Below are 13,405 nucleotides of genomic sequence, written 5' to 3'. Positions count from 1 at the left end.
CCTGGAAAGTCATTGTGTATTCTGATTCCTAAAGGATCCGAGAGCTCTGTCTGTGTTCATTCTGAAAGACGAGAGATCTTCAGCCGGGGTCAGCATCTGAGCCACAGCCTGGCCTCTAAATGAACAGTGGAGGACGAGCTTGAGGAGGAAATACTGGCTGTGGGAACAAGGAGTCAAAGTGACTTTCTGTGGTCTTATGGGCTGTGCTGGACAAGAACTAGGGAGGCTTATTTGATGTAGCTTCTCTTCTTTTGTGCTCTGATGCACTTGTAGCACTGATGTCACAAGTAGGGTTTGGTGGGATTTACTTTTTTGTTTTTTGTTTTTGTAATAGGTTTATGAACCCCTGCAAGTTAGGAACAAGAATAAGGTGGGCATTGGAATCTTAGGCCCAGAATTCATTGGAGAGGACTGACATTTGGGTGTCTTATTATGTCCTGAACGCTATCCCAAGTACGTTGTATTTCTTACTTGGGATTTACAGTAACGTAGCTGAATTAGATCAATTATTGGTAAGAAGACTTGACATTTTGGTGTCCATTATGTACTGACCACTACCCTGAGTATGTTATATTTGCTTACTTAGGATTTACAGTAACATAGCTAAATCAGCTGACATACAGAAATATTGGGTAAAAATATTAAAACAGCATATATTGTATCTATATCAAGTATTGAATTACATTTATTTGTTTGTTTGTTTATACATATTTGCATGTCACGTATCAGAGTAAAGGCTCTGGGGTCTGGGGTTCTACCAGGAATAGGAGGCGTGGCTTCATGGGACAGTGTAAACCAGCCTCCTGCAAAAAGCTGAAGCTTTAAAGATCTGCCTCAGTCCCTGAGAAGAAGAATGGGAAAATTTTGCTTAACAATTTTGGAACAAGAAAGCTTGACCTGTGTTTAGTGTCTTGGATTGGGGAGAGGTGGTGCAGGGGAAAACCATCAATGAGAAATTGAGACCAAAATAATCAAATTAGGAGTACAAATGTGTGAATTGAAAACACAAAGGTAAGTATGGGAACTCCAATTTGAGAAATTAATGTAAAAAGCTGGTCTAGGCCATTTGCATTTCCAGATGTGGACATGAAACTGAACTTTCACAAGATATGGCACACAGGACTCTGCAGAAGAAATATTTTCTACTGAAAGTGAGCCCATAACCTCCCCAAATTTGTAAACTACACATAAAACATGAAAGCAAATGAGGGAAAGTCATCAAATGTTAGCAGACTCATCAAATGTTAGTAGTTAGAGTACAAATGTGCCCCAAAGCTGAAAATAATTGAACAATTAGACAACTAATGTAGAATAAATTTCTGAAGTTATTTAATGATATAGAAGAAGGACTAGACTATAATGAAGGAATAGGACCAGTCAGAAAAGAAGCAAAATGAAAGATTAGAAATTTAAAGGCCATTGAAAATTAAACACAAAACAAAACTCTTACTTAATGTGTTAAATAGAAGAACAGCTAAACAGACAATGAATTGACAGACACATTTGAAAAAAATCATTCACACTGAAGCAGAAAGAGTGAGAGAAAATATGAAAAGAAATGAGAAAATCACTTTCAGAAAGGAACAGTGGAGATGGGGCAATTTAGAAAAGATAATTGCTAACAATTTTGGAGAACTGAAGAAAGACGTGACTCTACTGATTAAAGAAATACATCAAGGCTAAATAAAATCAGATTCACACTTACACACATGGTGATGTGTTGGGTTGGCAAAAAAGTTCGTTAGGGTTTTTCCATAGGCTCTTACGGAAAAACCTGAACGAACCTTTTGGCCAACCAATAATAGAAGATAAAAGTATCATAAAGGTGTCCGCAGAGTAATGACAGGTACACTGTAGTTAGACTTAAAACAGGGTCTTCATCACCAGCAGTAGAATCCAGAAGACAATAGGCTCTTCTCAAGTTAGTTGGGGAAATAACTTTCAACTTAGGATTTAACATCCAGCAAAACTATCATTCAAACATGAATGAGAGATGTTTTCAGATAGTACAAAGTTTGTCACTTACAACCTTCAGTGGAAGGACCTCTATAGAAATGCCCTTTGATAAGGTTATTTATACTTAGAAGAGGAAGTAGTGGAATACAATAAACGTGAGTAGCCAACGAATTTGTAGATGTGTTGGTGAATCTAAATAAGTCTTTAAAAAGTAATGGGTGAGGGTTAAAACATACTGATGTTAAAAAAAAAAGATCATCATCCAGGTAGAGATTGTGGTTAAAGGATTCTAGGGACCTTGTATTGCTTGGGAAGATAGAATGATTTTCAAAATGTAAAGCATTTAAATTTTTACATAGGAGTTAATGATGATCACTGCATGCAACATTAGGAGAGAAAACCCACTTCCACCTTAGGTTTGTGACCACCATGACTGAACCAACTATACTAATCAGTATGGTGTCTCAGGTTCCTGACATGAAGCTGTTGGGGTAAAGAAGAGGAGGCCTTGAAATGGCTGGCTCCTTGCTTATGCTGGGAGAGAAGAACTTAGTACCAACTCCTCTGTAACCTAACTTTACTTATCCTCTGCTTTCCCTGTTCTCCTTGTACTGAGGAGTAGACATGAGGAGAAAAGCAGGACATGCTCAGGGGTTGCAGGAAAAGAGGTAGGAAGGCTCTAATCCTGGAGCCCCTCCTCCCAGAGAACCGAAGGTCAGATATCTGTCTTGGACATGCCTGGGAAAGCTCCAGGGTGCTGCTGCTCTTTCAGTGAAAAATGGGTCCAGAGGGAGAGGAATCTCATGGCCTTACCTATCCCCGGCCTCTGACTGTGAAGATTCTGGGTAGAACTGAAGCTCTTCCTGGAGCGCTGGAGCTAAAACGATGCACTTGGTTTAAGAAAATTGGTCAGTGAAGCAGCCTTCCCTCCATTTTTCAGACATCTTTACTCATATCACTGAGAAGTTGTCGGTGTTTACCTGCTACAAAACTTGTTGGCTCTGTTGAGACAGAAACCTGACCTGGGGTTGGGGGTGGTCATTGAGTCTTTGCAGATATATTTCTAGTGTAACTTATAACCATGCATGACACCAGAAGGTACACACAGAAATTAGGGTCATGGACATGAACAGCTTCTGGAATCATTATTTCCAAGTTTTAGCTGTTTTTAAATTTGTGTTTTTAGTTAGACTCTTTTGCTATATTTGCTGTTCTGTCAGAAGTGTGCTTTTCCCTTTCTCTACCTAACTCCTAGTTAGTTTTTTAGTTTTCAAGCTTTACTTTCTTTTTGAACTTTTCCTTGATCTTTGTGCTTCTCCCTGGACTGGGGTTGAGGTGGGAATCCTTCCTCCCTCTTCTATGATTGTATTGCACACCCTATTTTAGTGCCTATCACATTGTAATTGTCTTTATTTGTCTTTCTTGCCCACAAGTTTCTAAGCTTCTGCAGAGCAAAAGTGATATTTCACATCCCTTATCCATTCCAGTACTTATTCACCTGGGTAATATGTGGTACATAAAAAGTGTTTCATTTAAATGTTGTGTGTAAACTTTCACATGCATGTCTGGCCTGTCTGTACATAGGGATGATTCAGTTTGATCTCATCGCCAGTACAATAACACTTTTTGTTTGTTTTTCGTTTTGTTTTATAGTAAAAATCATGCCCTTTGCTTTTCTCTTAGCACACACATAGGCATTCATTAATTTGTAACTAGACTGATTTGCTTGGAAAACTGATTTTTTTATTCTAGTACTTGAAAAAATAAAAGCATTTGAGAACTTGTTTGTCTGGCTATTTCCTAGGAAATTGAGGTGAAGTATTTAGTGGGGAATATGAAAGTAGAGAAGGCTACCTTTTCAAAGAAATGGTAATGAATTACCAAGGGAGCGAGTGCTATCTGGAAGTCAGTTGATCTGTTTTCTAGTTCTGATTCTGGGCAGGTCATTTCATCTCTTCTATGAGAGAGAGAAGGGAGAAAGGGGCCTGGTCAGACTTGGTTTTCCAGTCCTAAAGTGTGCTGTGACCTCACAGTCATGTGCAGAAAAAGGAGATGAGTAAATTCTGAAAGGAAAGTGCTGCTGTTGGAAATAAAAATTTTTTAAAAAAGCTTTAAAAGGTCAGAGTTCCCCTTGGAGGGGTGTGTGTGTATGTAAAGAAAGTATTTTCTAAGCCCTACTTAAATCGGATATTAGTATCCTTTTTATTAAAAGACTCAAAAATTTGAGGAAATTGAGCAGAAAATATAGATTGTAATTAATAACTGACACCTAACAATATTCTCACTACATCAGGTTCAAGACGTTGTTCCTATAACTAGTTATGACACTGCTGGGTCGTTCCTTCTACTGGGATGTAACAATGGATCAATATATTATATAGGTAAGTGGTCAGACACTTTGTATGGTCCTATTTAGTATGATTTTTTAAATGAGAACAAGAAAATATTACCTTTTTTAGTTTTAAATAGATTCACTATTTATTTTAATGCTATTTAATTTTTTTTATTTTTTAGATATGCAGAAGTTCCCTTTGCGAATGAAGGATAACGACCTTCTTGTAACTGAACTTTATCATGATCCTTCAAATGATGCTATTACTGCTCTGAGTGTTTACCTCACACCCAAAACAAGTTAGTGCCTAGCAAAATTATTATAAATGGTCGCAGTTCTTTTGAGAATGTATGTTTATTCGTTGGTTTATTCTAACACTAATCTGGCCCTTTGTTTTGGTGAACCGCAGTGCTGAGGATTTCATCTCTTTTAGTCTAAAGTTTATGTTTGGTTTTATACTGAAGTCAGACGTGACCAATAAACATAATCTGAGGTGGGAAGTTAGAACTTTTCCTCTTCTGAATTGTATTGTTAAGCCCTACTATAATAATAATAACTAAAATTATTTTTAACACTTACCTGCACATTTACCTTCCTATGACAGCTGATTTCATTTTGAAATTAAGAGCTTTATTATTTTTTTTCACAACAATAACAACAACAGAAGCTTTTAGACTTTTAATCTCTATTGGAAAATGAGCTTATTTCTCTGGGAAATTTTAAATTTAAGTTTTGGAAAACCTCAGTATCCATAACTTACTGCTTTTTCAAAGGCCATTGCAATGAAATTAACAAACTAGCTCTGTAAATTATTAAGAATTTTTATATTCTAGAGTGAAAGATAAACATAAATTGGAAATTCAAAATTTATCTGTAATGAAAGGAATTCTAGGAAATATTTACATGTGGCTAGTAATATTAATAGTTTGAATATGTTACTTGTATAATCATTTCATTGAATGCATTGTAATAAATCATTATCTTGGGTATGAAAGAAAGAAAGAGTCTGGTGTGCACAGATGATTTTGATTGAAATTGTAGGATTTAAACTATGTTGCCCCAGAACAGAGGTCAGCAAACCATGCTCTTTTTATTAATAGTTTTATGTATTGTCTTTGGCTGTGACAGAGTTGAGTGGTTGTCACAGAGACAGTGTGGCATGCAAAGTTTAAACTATTTGCTTTTTATAGAAAGTTTGCTGACCCCTGCTCTAGAATGAGATATGCTCCCCTCCTCCCCACCCCCCCCCCAAGTCTAATTAAAAAGGGAGAATAAAACTTCTTTTGTGGTGGCAGTGTCTTCTTTTAAGACACAAGAATGGAGTTGCCTTTTAAGTTTTGAGAAGTGTTTTCCATAGCATGCCCTTTCTCCTTCGATTCCAGTATTTTCAGGTGAATCAGAAAGAACAGCTATCAAAGCTAAGAGGTTCTCTGTGAAGCTTTTAAGGAATGTAGGTCACTGAACTCCATTCTGTCTTAAATATATGATGGAATCTGGGCACTTGTTTGAAAAAAAAGCCACAGATGAACCTGACATCATGAGCTAGTTTTATATAATTAGAAGAGAACAGCATAGGTAAGTGTGATGTAAGCAACGTAATGAGTATATTTTTCCATAGTTAACAGTTTTGAAACTGTTGAATAGTACATGGATTACTTGATTATTCAAAGAGAAGATTCAATATTGTGGCAGAAGTAAAACAGATGGTCATTCGAGGCTAGAAGTAATATGGAGTATTGCTTTAGGAATACTATGTTGTGTCAGTGGTGTTCTTAGCATGTCAGATTTATTCTTTAAACATTTAATGAGTACCTACTATGTCTCAGGCACTCTGTAAGGTGATATAGATTTAAAAATGAGTATGATTCAGTCTCTTATCAATAAAGAGTAGAGGTAGATAGACATGGAAATAGAGAATTGAGGTGTTACAGTTGCTCTGATAGAACCTAATACATAGTACAAGGGAGAGAGTGAACAATTCTATATTGGAGTGAGTGTTAGGAAAAGATTTGTAAAGGAAAGAATGAATTTGAGATGGTCAGAGAAGTCTTAAGATTTCTTTGCTGAGCTGGATTTGGGGCTGATACAAGTGCTGAATCCAGCTCTGCCTCTTCTATCACAGGGAACACTTTGCAAGGGCAGCTTTCTTTTTATTGTCTTCTATTATATCACCTTTCAATTTTTGATTTTGGTTAGGTGTCAGTGGTAACTGGATTGAGATTGCCTATGGTACGAGCTCTGGAGCAGTACGAGTAATTGTGCAGCACCCAGAGACGGTTGGGTCAGGCCCTCAGCTTTTTCAGACCTTCACAGTTCACCGAAGTCCCGTCACAAAAATCATGCTATCAGAGAAGCATCTTGTGTCAGGTAAAGTGATTTTATTAGTACTGGTAAGGAGGTCTACCTCATGTAATGTAAAACCTTGCCTTGGGTGTTATTTTTTAGACTCCTACAAATTAAAAGACTATAAAATTAGTGTTTTATGTAAGAAAAACATACCAGAGAAAGTGGTAGAAAAGTTTAATAACTGAAGAAATACTATGATTGTCTTCTAAGGTTTCTTTGATATTGTCTGGTTGTAGTATAAATAAATTTAGAAGGCATCATATCTTTTATTTACTCTCTATTTTAATATTTTGTTCTTATGGCATATTTTACTTCAGAATATTTATCATAATCCTGTTGAAGAATTTTTTATTAGAGAAATTTTTCAAGTATGAATTTAATATAAATTTGGTTGTATTGTCTTAAGGTTTAATGCTAAAGCTAGTAGAATGTTAGTAGTCTAACTAACATCGACTACTAATGTTAAAAATTAGTAAAATGTGTAAAGAGATGTGAAGAAAATAACATTTTTGTGTTTGTTGTTCTTCATAGTCATAGATTTTTCTAACATTTAGATACTAATTTGATACTTAAAAAATTAGTTACAGATTTTCAAGCAAAATTAGCCTGACACAAAATAAAATGATCACAAAGTAAAATTCCATCGTGAGATTCATTGTCTATGGTAGATGATTTCTGAAAGAGTTTATGAAAAAGAATTGTCAGGTGTATCAGTAGTTTGCTTTTTTAAAACAATCTTGCATTAAATCTTTTGTAGATCAGTTCCTGCCTAACTTAAATTTTTATAAACATCATTTTCATATATCAACTTTGTTTATATGAAGACTACCTAATATAAAAAGGTGATGCATCTTTCACTAATTAAACACCAAACGGAGCTGAAATACCTTGTCCATATATGAATGGATGGATGGATGAATATGCTTTTATTGAATGTCTCATTGTTTTGGATGTAATTATGCCTTTCTGAAACAGTCTCTTTTTTAATCTTTCATGGAGCAGTACTCATCTAATATCTGCCTCACTGAGGAGTCTTTCTCACTCTGTATGGCTGGTTCCTCCTCTTTTGCCCAGTTACTAAGTATTGGATTGCCTCGGATCTCTTTCTAGATTTTCCATTCTTTGTCTGTACTTTCCCTGGTGATTTGAAGATTATTATCTACATGCCAGTGACTCCCAGACTTTCCCTTCACCTGTGACCATCCACAGAGTTCCAAACTTGTATATCCAGTGCTTCTCCTTAGTATTTGGTTGTATGTTTAATAGGCATCTCTAAATTAACCTAGATAAAATAGTACTTTTGATTTCTGTCTCAAAAGCCATCTTAGTACACAGTATCACTACTCATTTACCCAAACTGAAAATCTAGGAATCACACTTGATTCTTCCCTTTTTCTCACTGCACCCGCCCACCCCACCCCCCGCCCTCCGCATATGTATAATACATCAGTAAGTCCTGTTTCTTTGCTTCAACATACATCACAAGTCTGATTACTTCACTTTGTGTCCATTGCTGCCAGCCCCTTAGCTCAAATCAGCATTTCTCCCCTAGGTTACTCCATTCTTTCCCTGTTTCTGTCTTGGCTCTCTATGGTACATGTTCCACACAGCAGCCAGAAATATCTTTAGAAATGCAAACCAGGACTTCCCTGGTGGTGCAGTGGTTAAGAATCCGCCTGCCAATGCAGGGGGACACGGGTTCGAGCCCTGGTCCAGAAAAATCCCACATGCTGGGGAGCAACTAAGCCCGTGTGTGCCACAGCTACTGAGCCTGCGCTCTAGAGCCCGCGAGCCACAACTACTGAAGCCTGTGTGCCTAGAGCCCATACTCTGCAACAAGAGAAGCCACTGCAATGAAAAGCCCGCACACCACAACAAAGAGTAGCCCCTGCTCACCGCAACTAGAGAAAGCCTGCGTGCAGCGAGCAAGACCCAACACAGCCAAAAATAAATAAATAAAATAAATAAATTTATTAAAAAATAGAAAAAGAAAGAAATGCAAAGCAGATCTGATTTCCAGGGGCTTCTTACTGTATATAGAATAAACAAATTAATATGGCTCTTCCTGTTCTGGGTCCTGCTCACCTTTCAAATCACTTCTCCATGCCTCCCATGTCACTTTTCTTATTGCTCATGATACCCTAGCTCATTGGCTTTTCTATTTCTTAAAATTGCCTTAGAACGTTTGCACTTGTTCTTTTCATTTGAGATGCTCTTTCTTAGATGTTTGTTTCGCTGTCTCTCCTTGACATTCAGGTCCCATTTCAAATACCTCCTCAGTGAGGCCTCCTTGGCCACCCTCCTTAGCCAGCCCTCTCTCTAACAGACACTTTCTGCTATCAGTATCTTGATTTGTTTTCTTCACAGACCTATCACTTTGTTTCTTATTTATCATCTCTTTCCCTCTTCTAGAATAAGTTTCTACAGTAGCAGAAACTTCTGTTCTCCACCCTATTCTCAGCACTTAGCATAGTCCTTATGAATAAATGTTGTATAAAGTGAGGTAATTTGGTCCTGTGAGAAAATAGACTATTTCTTTGCAAGATTGTTTTGATGTTTATATGACAATGCCATACTCAGTAGCAGTTATTATTTTGACGGTAATGATGTTATTGTTGGATGTGATGTCAAAGAACTACATAGTTAAATTTGCATTTTAACACAAGTATTTCATGTAGGTTTGAAATGTTAGATAATGATTAATACTAACAAAATTGCATAATTGCATTTTTTTTGAATTTTATTTTTTATAAAGCAGGTTCTTATTATCTACTTTATACATATTAGTGTATATATGTCAATCCCAATCCATAATTGCATTTTTGAGTCAGATAGAAGTATTTGTTATTTTTCTGAATCCTAGTAAGCTTAATAATGAAATTAGGAAATTATTTCCCATGACGCTGATTCACTAGCCTAGAAGTAAATGTCTCCTTTTTCACCAGAAAACTGGCATCCTGAGAATTGAGAATTTTGTTGTATAAGTAACGTATGTACACTTCTTATTCTTATTGCTGTTTGCCAAAATTAAATTTCTAAAGTTTTGTTTAAAATATGCAACTGTGACATTTTATCCAGTAGGAAATGTTGTGTGCATATAAGAAATTTTGGATACTTTCCTAGTAGATACTGATGAGTTCGTAATAAATGGCAAATTAATACATTTTTTATTAAGGCATGCCACAAACGTACAGTTCTTGCATTAATGATATCATTTTTTTGGTTTATATTTTTTAGCAGAGTATCTATTCAGACAGAAAAAACAACAGAAATAGATTACTTGTTAGGAGATAATCTCAATATATACCCACTTAATATTACTGTGAAAAAATACAGCTAATTGGAATATGTTTCTTAAATGCAGACTCATATAAAAATAATTCTCAGCTTTAGTATTGAAATCTTAATTTTTCTTGATGTAACTGTGAATGAGCAATAAATAACTGGTTCCTATAAGATTTTGACAAATGTTATTTGTGCCAGTAAATTCTCAGTAGCTCCTGATCTTGGTTGTTTAGTATTGGAGTAGCGTAAGCAGAAACAATTTATATGGTTGGAAAAAATAAACTAGGCAACTTGTTTACAATGGAGTTTAGCCACAGAACAGAAAAATATTCAGCATCTTCTCTCTTACATACACTTTTTTTTTTTTTAGCCTTCTCTAAATTCATACCCTACAGGCTACTTTCATGAGGATCCATAGATTTTACTTATATACCTTATATTTGCAGCAAGGTAAACCATACTCAATTATCTCATTTTTGTTGGCTAGGTACAAATTAAGTGTAATTTTAAGGTAAGTCATCTGTTTGCCACTCAAAATGTGCTATGATATGTTTACTGTAAATTATAGTGAAAAAAGTTAAAATATGTGTATAAAAGTGATTTTGTTGGTGCTCTCATAATCTATATTTAACAACTGTTGTATGCTCTCTTTCTCTCCTAGTCTGTGCAGATAATAATCATGTCCGGACATGGACGGTAACACGATTCAGAGGAATGATCTCTACGCAGCCGGGTTCTACTCCTCTAGCATCGTTCAAGATACTGTCCCTGGAGGAGACAGAAAGCCATGGAAGCTATTCCTCTGGAAATGACATAGGTGGGCTAGATCTTTCGGGGGGACATTTTCAAGTACTGTGTAGGCAATGCCGAAGAAGTATATTATCTGTAGTAGAAACCTAAAAAGGAGTTTTAAATATAAATTTTTCATTTTCACTTTGAAACTCATTTAAAACAGAAGTTTAGTGTTTTTCTGATTAAGTTCTATAAAGTCACAAAATATACAAGTTTTTTGACTTTATGAAGGTACAAAAGTGATACACATTTAATAGAAACAGTACTTTGAATTTTGAATTTTGAACTTTTCCCGGGCTAGGGATATGTGGTACCATATTCTCTTGTGATGTCGGGCAGCAGCAGCAGGCCAAAGTTCCCAGTCAGCCGCGTGACCACAAGGGTGAACGAGTGATGTGCTTAGAATCAGTCTGTACCCACATAGCCATTCTCTTTTTCACTTTCAGTATTCAGTAAATTACATGAGATATTCAATACTTTATTATAAAATGGACTCTGTATTAGATGATTTTGCCCAACTGTAGGCTAATGTGAGTGTTCTGAGCACACTTAAGGTAGGCTAGGCTAAGCTATGATGTTTGGTAGCTTAGGTGTACTAAATGCATTTTTGACTTAGGATATTTTCAATTTAGGAGTAATTTATCAGGACATAACCCCATCATAAGTTGAGGAAAATCTGTATTATAGCATCATTTTTCATTGTTTAAAAAGTTGAGGACTTCCGTGGTGGCGCAGTGGTTAAGAATCTGCCTGCCAATGCAGGGGACATGGGTTCGAGCCCTGTTCCGGGAAGATCCCACATGCCGCGGAGCAGCTAAGCCCGTGCACCATAACTACTGAGCCTGTGCTCTAGAACCTGCGAGCCACAACTACTGAGCCCACGTGCCACAACTACTGAAGCCCACAGGCCTAGAGCCTGTGCTCTGCCACAACAGAAGCCACCGCAATGAGAAGCCTGCACACCACAACGAAGAGTAGCCCCCACTCGCCGCAACTAGAGGAAGCCTGCGCACAGCAATGAAGACCCAACACAGCCATAAATAAATAAATAAATAAAAGTTGAGACCACATTTTTTATCTTACTAGCATTTCCTAATTTAAGTGATATTATCTCCAAATGCTAACCACTTTTGTTTATAATTAAAAGCCATGATGGCTGTACACATTTGAAACTTGAAATACTTTTTTCCTTCATTGCTAATAATTAACCTGAAAATAGCTTTGAAGCTGGAAAAGGGCTGGTGTTCTTACATACTGAGAGTGGTTTTGATGGCATCCATTAGGAAACAGTGTAGGATGTCTCTACTGATTTCAGCAAAGGGTATATATAAAGTTAGTTAGTTATAACAAATCAATTTCTCCCTACACCACACATACACACAAAGAGTCTTCATGGAGATAGATCATTTTCCTGAAGGATCCATTTGGAAGAACTAATGCACCTTGTAGATCGTCTTGTATAAGCAGAAATTATAGCACTGATGGAAAACAAGGAGTGCATCAGAATTGTAATGTATGAAACTACTAAATGTATGTCCATCGGGATATTTGCTCCCACAGTAAAGATTTCAAAATAGTTACCTTTAAAACATGTAAGCTTCTGAAGAGAATTGCAGTACCACAGTCTTAGTATTTTTAGAAAGAGAACTGCTCAGTGTTGTCACTTTTATCAATTGCTGTGTGATCCCAGTTCCCAGTGTGATGATAGGCACTGAAAGTTTTATTTCGACAACAATTTTTTTTCCAGCTTTATTGAGATACAATTGACATATAACATTGTGTAAGTTAAAGGTGTAGCATCAACAGATATTGAGTACTTTTGCTGCAGGCATTAGAAATCTAAAAAATTGCAGTGAACATCAGCTTACACTATAGTGAGCGGTGGGAATAAAAAGCAAACGATTGTATTTTGCACACTGCTCAAGTGCATAGGATGGAAAGCCCCCAGGAGAGAGTGCTAGTCTGTGTGCTAGGTGGTGTAACATACACTCACATTTCATCTTTTTGACAATTTCATGAGGTAGATATCCCCACTTAACTTTGACAGAAACCGATGTTCAGGCAGAGCACTTCACAGAGGTCTTATTGTTTGAACTGAGAGAGGCGGCGGGGGGTGATGGTAGGAATTTGAACTGAGATGTGAAGGTGTGGAAGGTTCTAGGACAGGGACATTCCTGGAAGGGAAAACAGCATGTTAAAAGGATAGAGGCCAATAGAACCTGGCAGGTTTGGCAAATGTCAAGAACATCATTAATTGTTGGTATGTAGCTGAGAATCGTAGGACATGAGACTAGGTAGATAGGCAGGTGTCAGATCAGGGAGCACATGTGTAATGTGAATAAAAGATATTTAGAAGCAGCCCTGTAAATTACTTAAGACAGTCGTGTAAAATGTTTAAAAGGGCCAGGGAGATGTTTTTTCTTTTCTGTTCATAGTTTTGTTTTAAAAAAATATCCTAAGAGGTAGACATATAGACTAGTGGAACAGAATAGAAAGTCCAGTGTCAGTGGGGGTGGTAGGGGTGGAGTCTAGATGGTAAAGGGTAATGGAGTAACAGAAACAACTGGAAACAACAGAAACAGAAACAGTACTGGAAACAACTGTGAAAGAAAGAAGAAATGGAGCTAGTTAGAAGGCGAGGACATTCAAAGGTCATATTTTTGAGTCCTCTTCCTTTCTCCCCCATTAAAGATA

General features: G+C 36.7%; 2 protein-coding genes across 3 annotated transcripts in view; one reads left to right on the top strand and one right to left on the bottom strand.

The window, feature by feature from the left end:
* KCTD3 (potassium channel tetramerization domain containing 3) overlaps nucleotides 1-13,405 on the top strand; it is a 63,363-nt gene that overhangs the window by 40,469 nt on the left and 9,489 nt on the right. For both annotated transcript variants that reach the window (XM_036853250.1, XM_036853239.1), the window contains exons 11-14: nucleotides 4,250-4,337; nucleotides 4,471-4,587; nucleotides 6,485-6,655; nucleotides 10,581-10,736. In XM_036853250.1, the coding sequence (XP_036709145.1) occupies nucleotides 4,250-4,337; nucleotides 4,471-4,587; nucleotides 6,485-6,655; nucleotides 10,581-10,736 (532 nt within the window). The remainder of the gene's footprint in view (nucleotides 1-4,249; nucleotides 4,338-4,470; nucleotides 4,588-6,484; nucleotides 6,656-10,580; nucleotides 10,737-13,405) is intronic.
* USH2A (usherin) overlaps nucleotides 11,964-13,405 on the bottom strand; it is an 816,496-nt gene continuing 815,054 nt past the window's right edge. The window contains exon 72 of the mRNA XM_036853226.1: nucleotides 11,964-12,885. The gene's annotated coding sequence lies outside the window, so the exon portion shown is untranslated. The remainder of the gene's footprint in view (nucleotides 12,886-13,405) is intronic.

Source organism: Balaenoptera musculus, chromosome 1 (genome assembly GCF_009873245.2).
Source record: "Balaenoptera musculus isolate JJ_BM4_2016_0621 chromosome 1, mBalMus1.pri.v3, whole genome shotgun sequence".
Lineage (NCBI taxonomy): Eukaryota > Metazoa > Chordata > Mammalia > Artiodactyla > Balaenopteridae > Balaenoptera > Balaenoptera musculus.
The sequence above is the reverse complement of the archived record's forward strand: the minus strand, read 5'-3'. Positions and strand labels throughout refer to the sequence as shown.